Genomic DNA, 17,031 nt, shown 5'->3' with positions numbered 1-17,031 from the left:
AGAGAACCACTGAGAACCCCTCATCTTGGCGTAGAACCATATACTTTTGTTTTACTGCATATCTAATACCATCCTCCCTGTAGCAATGCTAGAAGAACATTGTCTAGAAAAGCAGGGAAGTCGCACACATTGTGCAGAGGGACTTTAGAAATAGGATGGGATTTCCCATGCAGGAGCATACAGTGGTGGGCACAGTTCTCAATCACATTTTACCTGGAAGATTCTTCGAGCTGTAGTCCAAAAAAGGAACTTTCCTATGGTTTGAGATGGCTCCTGATAATCCCACACATCTTTAAGGTGGTTAAAAGCTATGACAAGAAGGTTTGCACTTTTTCAAAGATAATAACCATCTACAAATTTAATAAACTTAGCATGGCAAGAGTGAGATGGCAAGAGTTCTTCATTGAAATTTCTTTTTCTCACCAGCTCAGAAACAATGGCCCAAGTGCCTTCAGCAAGGTGATGCTCAATCTACAGTGGCCCTATAAGTATAAGAATGATACTCTTTTGTATATTATCAAATACGAAATTGAAGGGCCCATGAACTGCACCTCTGATATGGAGATTAACCCTCTAAAAATAAAGGTAAGGGGAAATAATCTTTATACATTCTGTATGCTGAGCAAACTGCCCTGTACAAACTGAGTCATATGGATTGTTTACAATTATGATAAAGAACATTCATCGTCATCTTCAAACAGGGCTAAAAATGCCATTTCTATTGGGGTGTCAATTTGTGGAGCACCAGCACTGCAGTAATTAATGCAACTGATAGTGTTGTATATGAGAACGACCTGTTTTAAAAAGTATGGCTGAGGGAATCAGCTTCTTCATTGGAAAGAGGCACTCCAGCATCCCCTGAAATTTCATGGAGGATCTGTGGGCAGTGCAGTTGGCTTCCAATATGTGATGCTACATGAAGTCTTGGTTGGCACCTGTCATTTCCACGCCCTCCAGCTAATTCCTCTGACCTCTGTTGTGAGTGGACATACTTAGTGGTCGACTTTAGAGGAGAGCGGTTAGCTCCCTTGGACCACACATTTGTATGAACCACAAATGGAATTTATTTATGTATGTATTTAAAATCACTACATCTTAAATCACCCATCATCCTTATGGTTATCAGGACTGTATACAAATAACATTGACTGAAAAAAATTGAAATAATAATCATAATAATAATAATTACAAACAGCAACAACAGACTGCAGGAAGCAATTTCAGGAGGACAGTTTTGAATACAGTGAACCCTTCTCATCCACTGAAGTTTTGTTCCACCCCCACCGTGGATGGGGGGAAAATATGGGAGCTCAAGCCCATATTAGTCAATGGATAGCAACATGTGTGCACCCGCACCATGGATAGCTTCATAAATCAGATGCAGTTCGGTGTGTTCAAGGTGTGGTGATCGTTTCATCTCTTAGATGATTTGGCAGGCAAAGGTTAACATTAAATGGAAGTAAGAGTTTCTGAAGTCCTCTTTATAGCCATGCTGAAGGAGAGAGAGGCAGGGAGTGATTAATCTAAAACTCATTTCAATCCTAATAAACTATAATTAATGAACACAGACTTTTTAAAATGTTAATTTTTTTTATATCTTCACCATCTCTCTTGAGATCCAATGTTTGTTTTTTAATCTTTGTTCACAAAATCTGTAGAGATGCTTCAAGAACTATAACAGTAATTGAACCTTTCTTGATATAGATGTCAGCTTCACAAGAAGATGAAAAGAATGAAACAATTAATGTGGAAAATAACAGGGATCACCATATCAACCGGAGGGACCTCAGTGCTGCTGAGGGAGATGTGCAGACTTTAGTAAGTCTTTGTGCTGATTTCTTCAGAAGTTGTCATTTGCCACTCATTTTGAAAAGTTCTCTGAATTTTAGAAATTTCTATTGTTTCATAAAGAGTTGCTTTATAAAGCAAAAGACTGGAATATATTTGTTGGCTTGGTTTAACTTGATTGTTGGGTGGGCTGTGAAAGAGTTGAGATTGCTAAAATAAAGCTGATAAAATGGCAGGTAAATCTCTATTTGTCTGCCTGTCTCATAAACATAGAAAATAAATGCCTTACAAAATGGGTCACAGGACTGAAATTCCTCAGGGCCTTTCTCATGAGCAGAGTCCTGAAATGTGGTAGGTGTGTTGTCCAAGACATGCCCTAAATACAGTTGACACTCCCAAATAGAGTAGACTTATTGAATCCCTAAAGAACTTGACAAGTCAACCCTTATGTAAATTCAGTTGATTGGTTGGGATTGGCAGTTGAATGAAGGTCATTCAGATTAATTCCAAAATCAAAAATTTTCACATGTATATTTTTCCCTCAATAGTAGGGTGGAATTTAGAAGTTTGCTTCTAAATCGAGGGTGGGCAAAGTGTGGGTGTGGGGCAGTATGCCTCCACCAGGCCTATGGGAATGTGTAAAAATGACCTATCCACACTATGGGAGCATTTTTGTCACGTTTGTGACCTCTCTGGCGATTTTTTAAAACAGGAGTGAACAAGAAGTATGTTTCAGATGCCTTTTTAAAAAAGAAGGGGTCCTAAAATGGCTGGTGGGATGAATGTGGCAAAAATGCCCATCACATCTCGTAAGGGTCATTTTGGGACAAAAAATTTACTTGGTTTTTTTTGGTAGGTGTTTGTAGAAGAGGGTATACTGGGGAACTGATATAGTCTCTTGGCCTCCTACAGTGGCATGCCTTTTCTCTAAATGATTCACCACAGCCTTGAATCAGGCTTGAATCTGGGATGGAGGAAGGCAGGCAAGGATCTTTGGTAGCACTCAGGAACAAAACCCTTGCTTGGGGACTGCAGACTTTACTTTTTTGCGTGTTTGTGCTTGTTTGGTATGCAGAAGAAACATGCATCTCCTTTCCTTAAACAGTTAACTTGGAAAGCCTCTATTGGTGAGCCTAGTCATTTTGGAGCCTGGTGATTTTGTCTTTAGTGCTTCCAGTGAGTTGAAATCTGCAGTTTCCTCGGGGGCTTTGTTAATTCCCATTCTGAGTGGCAGTCCATTTCATTAGTGGGATCAGTATGGGCTAGCAGAATCTAAAGGTGAAGGAACCATCCTGCAACTTTCATTTTCTCTGTTGTTGGCCATGCTTTGACAGTAGTTTGCAGCCCAGGAATTTGGCATCTTTGTGCCATCATCAATGCCATGAGATAAAATAAATGGTCTCCTAGCAACGTGTTTTGAGGACCATTAGATAGTGATATTACCATATATTGATTAGTATGCTGTATTTCTTCAGTTTAAAGCCCTCAAGTCCTATGTTCCCCAGAGTCCAGTGCTCTCTATGCTCAAAATATCTAGAAGTGGATGGGGAATTATATATAATTTGTTGTTGTTGTGTGCTTTCAAGTCATTTCCAACTTCATGTGATTTTCTTGCCAAGATTGGTTTAAAGACAGTTTGCCTTTACCTTCTTCTGAGAATGAGAGAGTGTGATTTGCCCATAGTCAGCCACTAGGTTTCCATGGCCAAGTGGGAAGTCAAACTCTGACTTCCAGGATCACAGTCCAGCACTCAAAGCACTACAACACGCTGGCTCTGTATTTATTGCTATTATAATTGCTATTCCTCTGGTGATTTATCTCTCCTTTACAGTTGTAGCCATTGGATTCCACTTTAACTGTTATGGCACTATGCTGTGGAATCCTAGGATGCTAAATCAGGTGTACTTCAAATCCTCTGCTAGAGAGAATTCTAGCCCATTCCTCTGAGCTACAGCATTAGAGCTCTCTCTAGCAGAAAATTCAAAGTACCCCTTCTCAAAACACAGATTTAAAGATTTCATTGGATGGAGCCAGAGTAACATTTTTATCATGTGTGCTACACTAACAGAAACAATAGCGTTCTAGTAAGGTGCAACCACAGATTACACACAACTGTTATACCTTATTTATAATATTTCCATGGATACTGACATGTCTGTCCCATTTTGCTTCCACAGTTGGAATGCAACATACATGATGCAGCCACCTCAACCATTTTTCCAGTTAACATCATCAGGAGCAGGGCGTAGTGGATTACCTCAGCCACCGCAGTGTAGCAAGGATTGGATTTTAATAGGCCTTACTAGGTCTGATTTAATGCCACATGTTTATTGCACTTCAGATGCCCATGATCTATGATGTGCAAGCCACAACACCTGATTTACCAGCTTGAGAGATAACTCATTGTTCCAAGCATTTCCACAAATGGTAAAGTCAAGGACACTGGATTTCTAAAAGAAAGTGCTGACGACTTACTTTCTGTCTTGTGCACTCTCTCATTTCAAGGGTGATGGATTCCAAAAGGGCATCATTGTTACAAGTATAATGAAAAGGAAATAATAGAAAAGAAGCATCCGTGTCCTTGTCCCTATCTTAAGACTGCTTGAATTGTCAGATAACATGGATATTAACTGAGGATGAAAAACGAGCAAAATAATCAGCATTCTAAATTTCCTCAGCAGCTGGATAGCCATCTGTCAGGAATGTTTTGATTGTGTGTCAGGGAATTGGATTATATGGCCCATACGGTCTCTTCCAACTCTATGGTTCTACGGAGAAGGGGCTTTTTGCCTTTACCTGACTAAGCATCTTGCAGATAAATTTTACAAAAGATTCAAAACAGTATATAGTATGATAGAATATTGTTGCTGCATCACTGTAGCGACATGGGCACTACAAGCATTTATTAAAGCGATCACTCAAGTTGTTTAAGCATACCCAATGTGTAGTGGCTACAAGAGTGAGCTGTGAGCCATGAAATCTTTTGAGTTGGACCTCATTTCAGTGGTGAAATCATTTGTAATTTAAATTTGAGGACCTCTAATTATAATTTTGAGAGCCCACATCATTTAATGATTTGAGCATTGGACTACAGCTCTGGAGACCAAGGTTTGAATTTGCCCCTCAGCCGTCGAAATCCACTTGATGATCTTGCACAAATCACACACTCTCAGCCTCAGAGAAAAGCAAAGGCAAACCTCCTCTGAACAAATCTTGCCAAGAAAACCCCATGATCAATGTAGGGTCACCATAGGTCAGAAACAATGTGAAGGCATGCAACAACAATGAACATTTTACTGTTGTTGTTTTAGTTGTTAAATTTATACCCCGTTCTTCTTTCAAGGGCCACAGGCATAAGAAGCAAAACCTAAAGTAGTGTTAAATGTGTTCTGTGTCACCCAAAATATTCTGTGTCACCAAAAACACTCTGGTTAGTGAAATGTGTGCATGTCACTATGACATGCATATCTATGGTCTCCCCCCTCCCCCCCGGAGCTCCTTTAAACCTTTAAACCTGGCAGGTCATTCCACAATCTTGGGGTGGCTGAAGAAAAAGTCCTCTGGCTGACATTGCTAACCTAGTTCTGGCTGTCAATGTTCCCCAGAAGATCTGAGTATATAGAGAAGATTATATGGGAGGAGGCAATCCTGTAGATAACCCAGATCCAAACCATGTAGGGGTTTAAAGGTACAATTTTTTTAGCCCTGTCTGCAACATCCAAAATCCTCCCCTCCAATTGTTATCCCAGCCATTGCTGGTGCTGGCTGCCGGTGAGGCAGGAGGAAAAGGGAGAGGCAGTTCAGACAAGATAGATTTGAGGGGTAGGGACAGAAGGGTGAACTCCCATCTGTGGGGATCCTCACATTTCCATCTCCTTTGAGCTGAAGTTAGCTGGTCCTTCCCTGTCTGACCCATTTCCCCACTTTTTGAACCCCCTACCAATAAACACCAGCCCCAAACCCTTCTGGGTCTTGTTGGTGGGAGGTTTTGATTGGGGCATACGGCATTAGACAGTTCTTTGCATCCTATCAAAACAAAAAACGTGGGGAGGTGGACACAGAACTTTTTTATTCAGGATCTTGACCTCTATGTTATCAGATAAGATAATATTGAAAAAATCAGGACTTGTTCCTTCCCATCTCCCCCAATTTTAGGGCTGTGGAACTGCAGAATGTTTAAAGATTTTTTGCCAAGTTGGTCGTCTGGAGAGGGGGAAGACTGCAGTTTTGTATTTAAAGTCTCGCCTTTGGACTCAGACCTTCATGAACGTGAGTGACTGCTAGAATTCCTACAGTTCCTCCGTCTAAATAATATAAGTTCTGATTTGATGTTTTTCTTTATTGTTCACATCCCAGAAAGAAAATCAGAACCATTCCTATTCGCTCAAGTCATCTGCTTCTTTCAGCGTCATTGAGTTCCCCTACAAAAATCTCTCCTTCCCTGAAGATGTCCACAACTCTACAATAGTAAGTTATTTGATATGCAAAATTAATTTGACCTGGGGCAGAATAATTAAGCTGGAAAAAAAGGTTAAAATACAACATATGTCTGATTAGCTTTCCCCTTTTTTGCTAAGCAATATTAAATCGTTTGTTGTTGGGCCTATTCAATTTGATTATGTTGCTTAAGCTTTTAATTAAATTTTAGCCTTCAATTAAAAGCTTTTGATGTAGTCTTCCAATTGTTGTGCCATATCAGACATAGAGGCTTCACTGGCACACACAGTAACAGTGACTGAGAACGCAGACTGCCTGATATTACAACCCTCAAATCACACACAGGTTGATCCTATGCATGTTTACTCAGAAGATGGTCCAACCAATGTTATGTGAAACCTATTTCCAGACAAATGTACATAGGAATACGATGTAGATGTGGCAGAAATGCATTTTAGCGAGTTTAGTTTTACCAAAAGCAGTGGGATTAAACCAGAAAGCATGGCATGTTAAATGGCTTCTGGTTGACTCTCATCCATGATAATGGTTTGAATCCTAAAATAGCCTTCTGCAAATAGAAGGACCCCTTTAAGTTACAGAAGGCATTCGCTCTAGTAGAGCAACCTGCCTGTGGAAGTGAGGAGGCAGTTCCCCCCTCGTCTGCACCCTTCCATACACGTTAAGTTCTAATGGTTCCCCAACCCCCAAAGCAAAAGCTGCAAGGGAAGGAGAATATAGTGAAAATTGTCTATCTGACTTCCTCTTACTGGCTTCCTTCTGCTCCACTGTGCAGAAATCTATTCAAGAGGTGCTTTTCAGGAGAAAACTCAGTATCCAAGCCTATGCAATTTGTATATTATTTTGTATTGTAAGTGTCAGAAGGCCATTTTATGTTACATTACAGAATGAGTTTTTATGTCATAACCCACAACAGGCAAACTGCATTGTGTGAGGTTCAGCAAGTGAGGAAGGCTTGAATTCATCCTGATGTTCTCCTGGGGCCATTTTAGGATTAACCTAATAAAATTCAAGCTTCTAGCAGACAATCTTTCCTCCATCTTTCATAGTACTTTGCTGTGCAAATAAATGTTCAGGGCTTCAGCTTGTTCATTTACCTGAAAGTATGCCACTTTAACCACAGTAGGATTTACTTCTGAGTAAATGTGCATAGATTGCATTGCACTAGATATATATCAACCTATCACCTGTCCTGAATCTGTTAACACATATAATGTTTACCAGAGTTCATTTCTCCAGACATTTTAAAAAATCTTTCAATTGTTCAACTGGACTACTCTTAAAATAGGCATATGACATATTTATTTGCATTTATAGAATCCGTGCTCTGCAGAATTTGGTCCAGTTTGTCTGTTGAAAAAAAAATTTAATTCTGGAACATGTATCACTCATACAAATCAAACAAATTTGCACATCTTTTCTTGTATAATTGTTTCCATCCTTTAGTGCTGTGCTACTCAAAAGTGGTGGTAGCTGGGCCAGTACTGGCCCACGAGCCATTGGCTGCCAGTCTCTGGCATGTTTCCAGGAAAGAAAGGAGCAGTTGTACTCAGTAGCTAGGCCAAATATGGTGCTGCTCTCTGACACATGGGAGGGAATGGATGGTTGACTTTGTGGATTTAAAAAATCCATTGATATAGAGGGCTGACTGTATGTCCCAGGGTTCTGAGACTTCACCAAATATTGTCCATGAGTTGCCATGCTTATCTTCATAAATACTGAGAGACAGGAGAGAAAGGGGGACCATTACCCCATACCTCCTCAGTATGCAGAAGTCCCTTTCAAGGTTTCTCCCCAAGCCTTCCATATCTTCCACGTCTCTCAGCCTAATTGAGAGCAGCATCTCCACTGTTATCTTCAGTCAGCAGGGATTTTGCTTTGCACCTTGATCACTGTCCCAGTTGAGTCAGTATGTGTAGAGGCTCAGCCTGCACTTGGGGAGAAAAAACATTCCTCCAAGCTGCAGTTTATCACCTTTCTTGGTGCAGAGAGACTGTGAGCTCCTTGTGCTTCTCTATGCCCAAAGAAATGGGATTGGGAAAGAGATGGATCTTCAATGATATCAGGAGGATTCAGGGCAGAGACCAGTTGTTGATGTCATCCAACCGACTGGGCTTATTGTGGCACACAGTCCCATCCACAGAACCAATGAAGGTCTTTATGTCTGAACTCAATGCTGCTTCTTTTTTCTTTACATAAAAGCTGAATCCTGCAAACAGTACCAGATTCCTCTCCCACCTATCATATGATACACATACAGCTTCCTTCATAAGCCAATAATACTCTCCCATCCATTTTATTATTCAGTCTTTGTTTGAGCCTTTCGGTATCTACAACTTACGAATGATACTTTTGGGGCTACAACTTCCAGAATCCCCCTAGCCAGCATAGTCAGCAACAGTCAAGGAGTTGTAGTCCAAACCATAGCTTTCCCATCATGTGCGAACATGCCATGAGACCCTCTCCCCAATCTTGCATTGAATCATTATGTATTTCCAAATTACAACCTTAATACATCCTGTATTGTTCTATAAAACATTTTATCCTTGTTTATTTTTACCCTTTAGGTAACAACAAATATCTTGTGGGGCATTCAGCCAGCTCCCATGACAGTGCAAGTATGGGTGATTATACTAGCTGTCCTAGCAGGATTATCACTTTTAGCACTTCTTGTCTTTATAATGCACAAGGTAAGTGATGTTTTTAATTAATCCTGGAGCATTTTTTAAAATGCTAATACAGTACTAAGTGTTTTTCAAAGATAGATAGATAGATAGATAGATAGATAGATAGATAGAACTTTATTATGGTCAAACACCTGCATCAGTAATAAAAAGCAATACATAAAAATACAGTACTAAGTGTTATTCAAAGATAGTGGATTATGGCTCTGACAAAATGGATTGATGGAGATGTTTGTTTGATGTCTCTTTTTACCTAGCAATTTTTCAGAGGGCTGCGGAAGCCTTGCAGGTACTTACTTGGGTGTGAATCTAAGCAACTCTATGAAAGCTTGCTTCTAAGTATATATGTGTAGAGTTGCATTATATGTGACTCAATAATAGTAATGCATTTATTACAGTCTAGATACACAGAAACACATTGTTGTTGTTGTTGTTGTTGTTGTTTATATCACAAAATTGGGATACAAAGTGGCTTACAAATGAAAAAACAATACAGTTAACAACATGCAAAAGTGGGCAATGAAATAGAATTAAACTAGTAGAGTATTAAAATGCTTAAAAGAGGAAAATACAATTTAAAAGATAATTTAAAAGTTAAAAATCCTAAAATATTACAGTAGTAAAAATAAAACTATATGTGGACCACTTATGAAATCAAAGCCAGCATTGTAGAGTACTTAATATGTTGTAAAGGTACAAATGCAGTTAAAACATGAAACATAATGGATTTGCAAATATTTTTTATGGCAATTTAATTTAAACATTAAATAAGAAACTGAAATGGACTGAGATAAAAACTTGCTACAGTCTTTGAAATTTCCATAGCTATTGGCTATGGGAACACTGGCTTCAGCTGATTAAAATAAATTATTTCTAACAATTTTATATATTTGTTTATTTATTAAACTTGTTTATTGTAAGTTTAATACTGTTTTTCAGGTCACCCTCATAACTAGTTTCAATCCAGTTTGTTGGAAAAAACATAATTTTGGAACATGTATCACTCACGCAAATCAAACAAATTTGCACATCTTTTCTTGTATAATTTTTTCCACCCTTTAGTGCTGTGCTACTCAAAAGTGGTGTTAGCTGGACCAGTACTGGTCCATGAGCCATTTCTCTATAGAAAATAATATTTCTATGCAGAAAATACAATAGTCATCCCTCCTGATGCGTGGTCTTACTGTTCGCATCCTTCAGTCTTTTGTGAACGGCAAACTGGGAGGGACATAATGGCACGTGCACAGGAGTGCACCCCCATTGTAATCAACAACAACAACAATAATAATAATAATAATAAATATTTATTTATATCCCGCCTCTCCCTATGGATCGATGTGGGTAACAGCAGCGTTCAAATACAATATATAATCAAAAACATTCCCATAAGCCCCCAATCCTCCAACCCTACCTCATCACAATAAAACTATCCATTAAACAAGCAGAAAGTTAAAACAGTTAAAAATGGCAATAGGAGCGGGCTAATTGGGGTGGACAAGACTATCCCAATCTGGTAGAAGGTTAGTCTGGGAAGGCCTGCCTGAAGAGATCCCTCTTAATTGCCTTTTTAAAGGCATATAAAGATGTAATGTGATAGATCTCCTCAGGCAGGTCATGCCAAATATTTGGAGCGGCAGCTGAAAAGGTCCTCTGGGAAGTTGCAGCCAACCTAGTCTTCTTTGGCTGCAATAAATTGCTCCCAGAGGACCTGAGTGTGCAGGAAGGATTATATGGGAGGAGGCATTCCCGCAAGTAAGCTGAACCCAAGCCAATGGGGCTCCAATATTGATGATTTTCCCGATTCCCTGGGGGGGGGGGGGGGTCTGGAACGGATCCCCCATGAATCGGAAAGGACAACTGTATTTTCTGTGCAAAACAAACACATCTGAATTTTGCTCACAGTAAGTTTTGAATTGTGAATAGGCTTTCAAAATTGTGTGGATTTTGAGATTTTATCAAATCAGGAAGAAAATTGCTAAAATTATCATTGCTTCCTTTGAGAAAGAACTGAGTGAAAATTTGCATACTGTTTTGAAGGTGTTGCTTGTTCCCAGTATGTGCAGTTGCCTCCTCTCCTTCACATTCTCTCTCTCTCTCTCTCTCTCTCTCTCTCTCTTTTATTCAGGTGGGCTTCTTTAAACGTGTCCGACCGCCTCAAGAAGAACAAGAAAGGGAACAGCTGCAGCCTCATGAAAATGGGGAAGGGACATCAGAAGCTTAAGCAGTGTTTTAGCTGTGTCATTCACCAAAAGATTTAGAATGATCAACATCTTCCTTTGAATATGTGTATTTTCTTCCTTGAGGGACAGCCAGTCCAGTTCAACACTGTAGATATCTTTTGGCATTGACAATAGTCTGAAATTAACTCCAAAATGATAGCAATATATTTTAGCTTCCCACATATTACTCATGTTCACAAATATGACTAATAACATGCACTGAAGAACGCATTTTAGTGCCACAGTTTTGCTTATCTGGCTTAAGAAGCAAAGGTGGCATTTCTTACTTTGTTGATCGGTCCAACTTGAACTGCTACAGAGTTTCCAGACTAAAGAAATTGCATCTGTTTAAGGAATACATGGACACTAGTTGAAGACCTACAATTGAACTTTCCAACTAGACTTTCCCAAAATGATCGCCAGTTCTGTGAAGTACAGATCTCCTTCAGTTGTGTCTTTGTTGAAGAGTCCCTCCTGGAAGAGGGCTACAGTACGACCCTGTACCCATGAAGGATACATTCGTGGACTTTCCATGGATATGTGAAACCATGGAATAGCAAACACTGTTTTTTAAAATGAGAAAATAATAAGAGAGGCTGGCAGACTTTACCAGGTTTTGGCATAGTGTGGCTTCTCCATGGGCCGTCAATGGCAGGGGTAGGTAGAAGATGGTGCATCTTCTAAGGTGGTGTCACTGGGTGACTGTTAGCCACCCAGAGGTGGGAGACCTGTGCCAAGTTGGAGACAGGGCAAACTGAGCCCAGCTGCCCTGCCTTTCCTTTCCCTTCCCTCACCAGCCCCACAAGGCCACCTGCCTGCCAACCCCGAGCCGGGGCTTCACTGCAGGTAAGTGAAACTATGGATATTAGTCCCACTGATGCAGAGTTGTACTATGTATTTTATCTGTAATAAGGCTTTCTAAATCTGCATTTAGAAAGTCAATGCCAACTTCCTTGAATCTTTAATGCAGAAGCTGTACTGCATTTTCCAGATTATTATGGAACTCATCAGCTTCTTTTAAAGACACTGGCTACCAGGTTTGCATGGCATCAGGGGACTGATTGGTTCACACAACCACTATCTGTTACCTTTTCCAATCTCTCATAGGTATTTTGCATTTAAGAAAATTCAGTCTTTTCAAGGTAGCCCAAATTATGCATTCAGAATAATTTATTCAAATTAAGTATATTTGCTTACTTTGTATATGTTCTGCTTGATTTTCAGAATTCATGTTTTAAAACTGAATCACAAGAACCTACATAAATGTAGTGGTAGCACTTGAATTTTTTACTTTGTATCTGCAGCCCTCTCTGGCTCTGAAAATGTCCTTGGGCAGTTTTTGAAGGCTTTTTACTCATGTGGGAATGCAGTGGGGACCTGGGGCTTTGAGAAGTCAAAGAGCCATGGATTGGGCCCCCTAGAATAGGAGGGAAGAAAAAGATGCTTCAAAGAGGTCAGTGGCGTTCCGAACTGGGGTGTCATGCGGTGTGGGGGATGGGGCTTTGGGGGCAATGCTTGGGGGCAGAGTTGTGCATGGGGCAGGTCTGGTGCCCTTCTTGTCCCTGCTCCGCACGCCTTTACTCTAGAGTAAAGCTGGACAGGGACTGGGGACACTGGGCCCTTTTCCTCCCTGCCCTGCGAGGCTTGGAAATGGACCAGCCTTGCAAGGCGGGGACTGGGGACGTTGGGTCCACCACCTCTCTGCTGTGTACCATGGCACCCAGCAAGGTGGTGGGGGAACACTTAGCGGTTGTCATCCCCTTTGGTGGTGTCACCCAGTGTAGTCCTCAACCCCCAGTGATGCTACTGTATGAGATGAAGTTGTAATCCTGGAAAGTACAGTCGCCCCTCTCTTTTCATGGGGGATCCATTCTGAGTATTAATTCCTGGTGAAAACAAAAAATCAATCAAGCCCCATTGGGTTGAATGGCTGCTCGATCTTCCATGTGCAGCCCTGCGTGTGCACTGCGGGCATGTGCACCATTGTCCCTCAGTGCTTGCCATTTGCGAAAGATCAATGGACACGAATGGCAAGACTGTGAATGCTGAGGGACAAGTGTATTAGGAAATGATGCAGAGTAATAAAACTCCACCCATTTACCGCTCTAACAGAGCTTGGAGCTCTTTCTTTTTAAGACTACAACTTCCATAATAAAATAAATAAATAATAAAAACTTTATTTATATACCGCCCTTCGAAACATCAGGGTGGTTAACAACAATAATAATATACAGCCAATATAGATTAAAAACAATGCAATTAAAACAATAAAAGAACATGTGCCAAAACACAAACTACTAACAGAGGGGAGGGGAGAGGGGGCTCTCAGGGCAAGAAATCAGGGGTAAGCCTGCTTGAAGAAGAACGTTTTCAGCCCCTTCTTAAATTGGGCCAGGGAGGTTGCTGAACAGAGCTCAATGGGCAGCGAGTTCCAGAGGGTCGGGGCCGAGGTGGAAAAGGCCCTTCTGGTGGTATTAACCAATCTAGTCTCTGGAACTCTTAACAGATGCTGCCCGGTGGACCTGAGTGTGCGGGGCGGATTGTACGGAGAGAGGCGGTCCTTTAAGTACTCTGGGCCCAAGCCATTTAGGGCTTTATAGGTTATAACCAACACCTTGTATTGCGCCCAGAAGCGAATAGGCAGCCAATGTAGGTCTTTTAAGACTGGTGTTATATGACTGGTCCTAGGTATGTTAGTGACCAGTCTTGCTGCCATATTTTGCACTAATTGCAGCTTCCGGGTATGGTACAAGCGTTGCCCCATGTAGAGCGCATTGCAGAAATCCAACTGAGAGGTTACCAGAGCGTGTACCACTGTTTCTAGGCCCCCCCGGCCCAGGTAGGGACGCAGCTGGCGTATCAGCCAAAGCTGATAACATGCTCCTGACCGCCGCATCCACCTGAGATGTAAGGTGGAGCGACGAGTCAAGGAGCACCCCCAGACTGCGTACAGAGTCCTTCACGGGAAGCATGACCCCATTCAGGACAGGTGGAACAACCGCCATCCCTGGGCCAGGAGAGCCTATCACAAGTACTTCCGTTTTCTCTGGATTCAAGCTGAGTCTGTTTTCCCTCATCCAGCCCATTACCGACTCCAGACAGGCCATGAGAGGAGAGATGCCATCCCCGGTCACTGCACCAGTCGGAGACATAGAGAAAATTATTTGGGTGTCATCAGCGTACTGATAACCCCGCGCCCCATGCCTCCGGATGATCTCTCCCAGCGGTTTCATGTAAATGTTAAAGAGCATGCTTGCTGGGAGAAAGTTACTGTACAGGTCTTTTCCCAAGCCCTGATAGCCAGGTAGTGAGATAGTTATATAGTTTTCAGTGTAATCCTGTGAAGAGATAAATGGAATGCTAGAGTTCGTGAATGCATATTGTTTCCACTCTGTGACTCCTATATTAGGATATTAACTAATGCCATCAAAATATAGACTCAGGCAGAACTGCTGTGATGTTTGGACAGAAAGTCTTAAAGATCCTCATAAGCTGAAAGAGTAATGGAGCAAACAAAGAAACATAATCTTCCTGAACAACTATGTAGCCCATTTGATTACTGCCAACAAAGAGAACCATAGGGATTGCTGCATAACCTCAATATTATAGAAGTTCTACCATTGATTTCCAAGGTTTTGGAATGTAGCCTTATTTTTTCTGGTATCCTTGTCAGGATTTGCTCTGTCTAAGGAACTTTAAACTTCAGTAGATGAGTCTAGCCAGAATTAACAAATTCTGATTTTGTGTAGAGTAGCTAGGGTGGCAGCAAAAGAGAAGAAGAAGAAAGAGAGAGAGAGTATAAGTGTATAATGTGAATGGCTGTGGATTTTTATACATTCTCAACTACGCTTAGTTGTCTTCACTTTTCTTGAGCATCTATTTGCTCTCCATCTGCCAAAAATGTGCCCAATGTTCATCTTTGTGCATACTATGATAAAAACCATGAATCCTTTTCCTGCAGAGATTATGGATCGAATGAGGAGCATTTGAATTGTGTAGATAAGAAAGAGAGAGGGGGAGAGAAAGAGACAGAGAGAGCGCACATCGAAATCAAGCCCTAGAAGCTGATTGTAATATCTGCACTCAAAGGTTTAGTTTTAGGTACTCTTGACTTTTCATCCAGTTGTAATATGGCTATTTATGGGGAGACTGTAAGGGTACATTATTTGTACAGAAATAAAACAACTGTGCATGGAGGCTATAAAAACTAATGTAAGCCAGACAAATAGATGAGGTGCCAAAATTTATGTTAGCCGGCTTACCAAAATTATGTGGCTATCAGTGGGAAACTGAGTTTCCAAATATACTTCTGTATTTATATGAGGGAAACACAGCCAGTCTGAGATGGAATTAGAGATTGGCAAAATTATGTTATTGGACTACAACTCCCAGAATCACATAGCTGGCTGGGAGATTCTGAGAATTATAGTAAAAGAAAATGCCCCCACCCCACCCCACCCCACCCCCAGTCCTGGCTGGAATTTTAACTTGTGCCTAGTGTACATATTCACTTACACAATGTGATGTTGTGTTATTAATTATTGTGTTATTGATTATTTAATGACTAACAACTGACAGTATGAATAATCATTATGGATCAACATTGGGTTTGGAGTGATATAATGTGCTGTCCAACCTGTGATGGTTCTTCCTTTCACTCAAGCCAGTTGTCACTTGACATTGAGAGCACATGAAATATGCAAATCTCTTTGCTTCTATGTGGCTGCAAGTAGCACTTTTTCCCTGTAAATGCCATGCAAAAAGAGCCTGTTTCGTAGATATAAACTTCCAGCTACAAAAAGCAATAGACTTTGTAACTTTGCATCCTAAATTAACTGGTTTTTATATGCCACATTCACACTATATGTGTTTCCATCTAAACCACTGTCTAATCCTATGTAAATAGTAACCTTCTCTTTTAAATGACTTTTTTTTACATCTTCCCAGCAATCAAGATGTAAATATTCTTTTTTAAGGAGAAAGGCACAAAATCGGTGAAATGAAATATACTAAGTCTTTTATCTTAATAATTTCATAGAAAGAACATATTTAAATGTATTTGTACAGGGTAGAACCCAATCCATATTGTGCAATACCAATAGGCTTTCAGAATATTGCAAGTTAAATATAAAATAAAATACATAATCCACATCTGAAAATCCACATCCCAAAATTTAAAATACTGTATTGAAATCAGATAATATACTTGAAAAGTTCAGTCCCATTTCTTGACCATGCCAACCAGAGAAAACACAACAAGGAAGAGCCTGCATTTTGTAATAGATTTCACATATTTGGACAGCTTATGTGAACAGGTGCTATGTGTGTACAGATGTAGGCACAGAGGACTCCTCCGGGCCAGATAACATCATGATTGGTGCAAGATTATTCCTTGAATAGAGGAACCTCCATGTGCATATTTTAATATGTACACAGTGCTGTTTCACAGCAGCCAAACACATGGTTGAGAGAGTAGAATCATAGTTGGAAGAGACCACAAGGGCCATCCAGTCCAACCCCCTGCCATGCAGGAAATCCAAATCAAAACATCCCCAACAGATAGCCATCCAGCCTCTGCTTAAAGACCTCCAAGGAAGGAGACTCCACCACACTCCGAGGGAGTTTGTTCCACTGTCGAACAGCCCTTACTGTCCGGAAGTTCCTCCTAATGTTGAGGTGGAATCTCTTTTCCTGCAGCTTGCATCCATTGCTCCGGGTCCTAGTCTCTGGAGCATCAGAAAACAAGCTTGCTCCCTCCTCAATATGACATCCCTTCAAATATTTAAACAGGGCTTTCATGTCACCTCTTAACCTTCTCTTCTCCAGGCTAAACATCCCCAGCTCCCTGAGTCGTTCCTCATAGGGCATGGTTTCCAGACCTTTCG

At 40.8% G+C, this 17,031-nt stretch overlaps 1 protein-coding gene across 3 annotated transcripts in view; it reads left to right on the top strand.

The window, feature by feature from the left end:
- ITGAV (integrin subunit alpha V) overlaps positions 1-17,031 on the top strand; it is a 101,838-nt gene that overhangs the window by 70,643 nt on the left and 14,164 nt on the right. For 2 of the 3 annotated variants that reach the window (XM_042465071.1, XM_042465082.1), the window contains 6 exons: positions 427-585; positions 1,705-1,818; positions 5,944-6,057; positions 6,145-6,255; positions 8,811-8,933; positions 11,053-13,565. In XM_042465071.1, the coding sequence (XP_042321005.1) occupies positions 427-585; positions 1,705-1,818; positions 5,944-6,057; positions 6,145-6,255; positions 8,811-8,933; positions 11,053-11,148 (717 nt within the window). In that variant the 3' untranslated portion in view covers positions 11,149-13,565. Of the gene's footprint in view, positions 1-426; positions 586-1,704; positions 1,819-5,943; positions 6,058-6,144; positions 6,256-8,810; positions 8,934-11,052; positions 13,566-17,031 lie in introns of those variants that run through there. The other variant, XR_006103675.1, reaches the window with a different exon arrangement.

Source organism: Sceloporus undulatus, chromosome 1 (assembly GCF_019175285.1).
Source record: "Sceloporus undulatus isolate JIND9_A2432 ecotype Alabama chromosome 1, SceUnd_v1.1, whole genome shotgun sequence".
In the NCBI taxonomy this organism is placed as follows: Eukaryota; Metazoa; Chordata; class Lepidosauria; order Squamata; family Phrynosomatidae; genus Sceloporus; species Sceloporus undulatus.
This window is presented reverse-complemented; position numbering and strand designations above follow the sequence as displayed.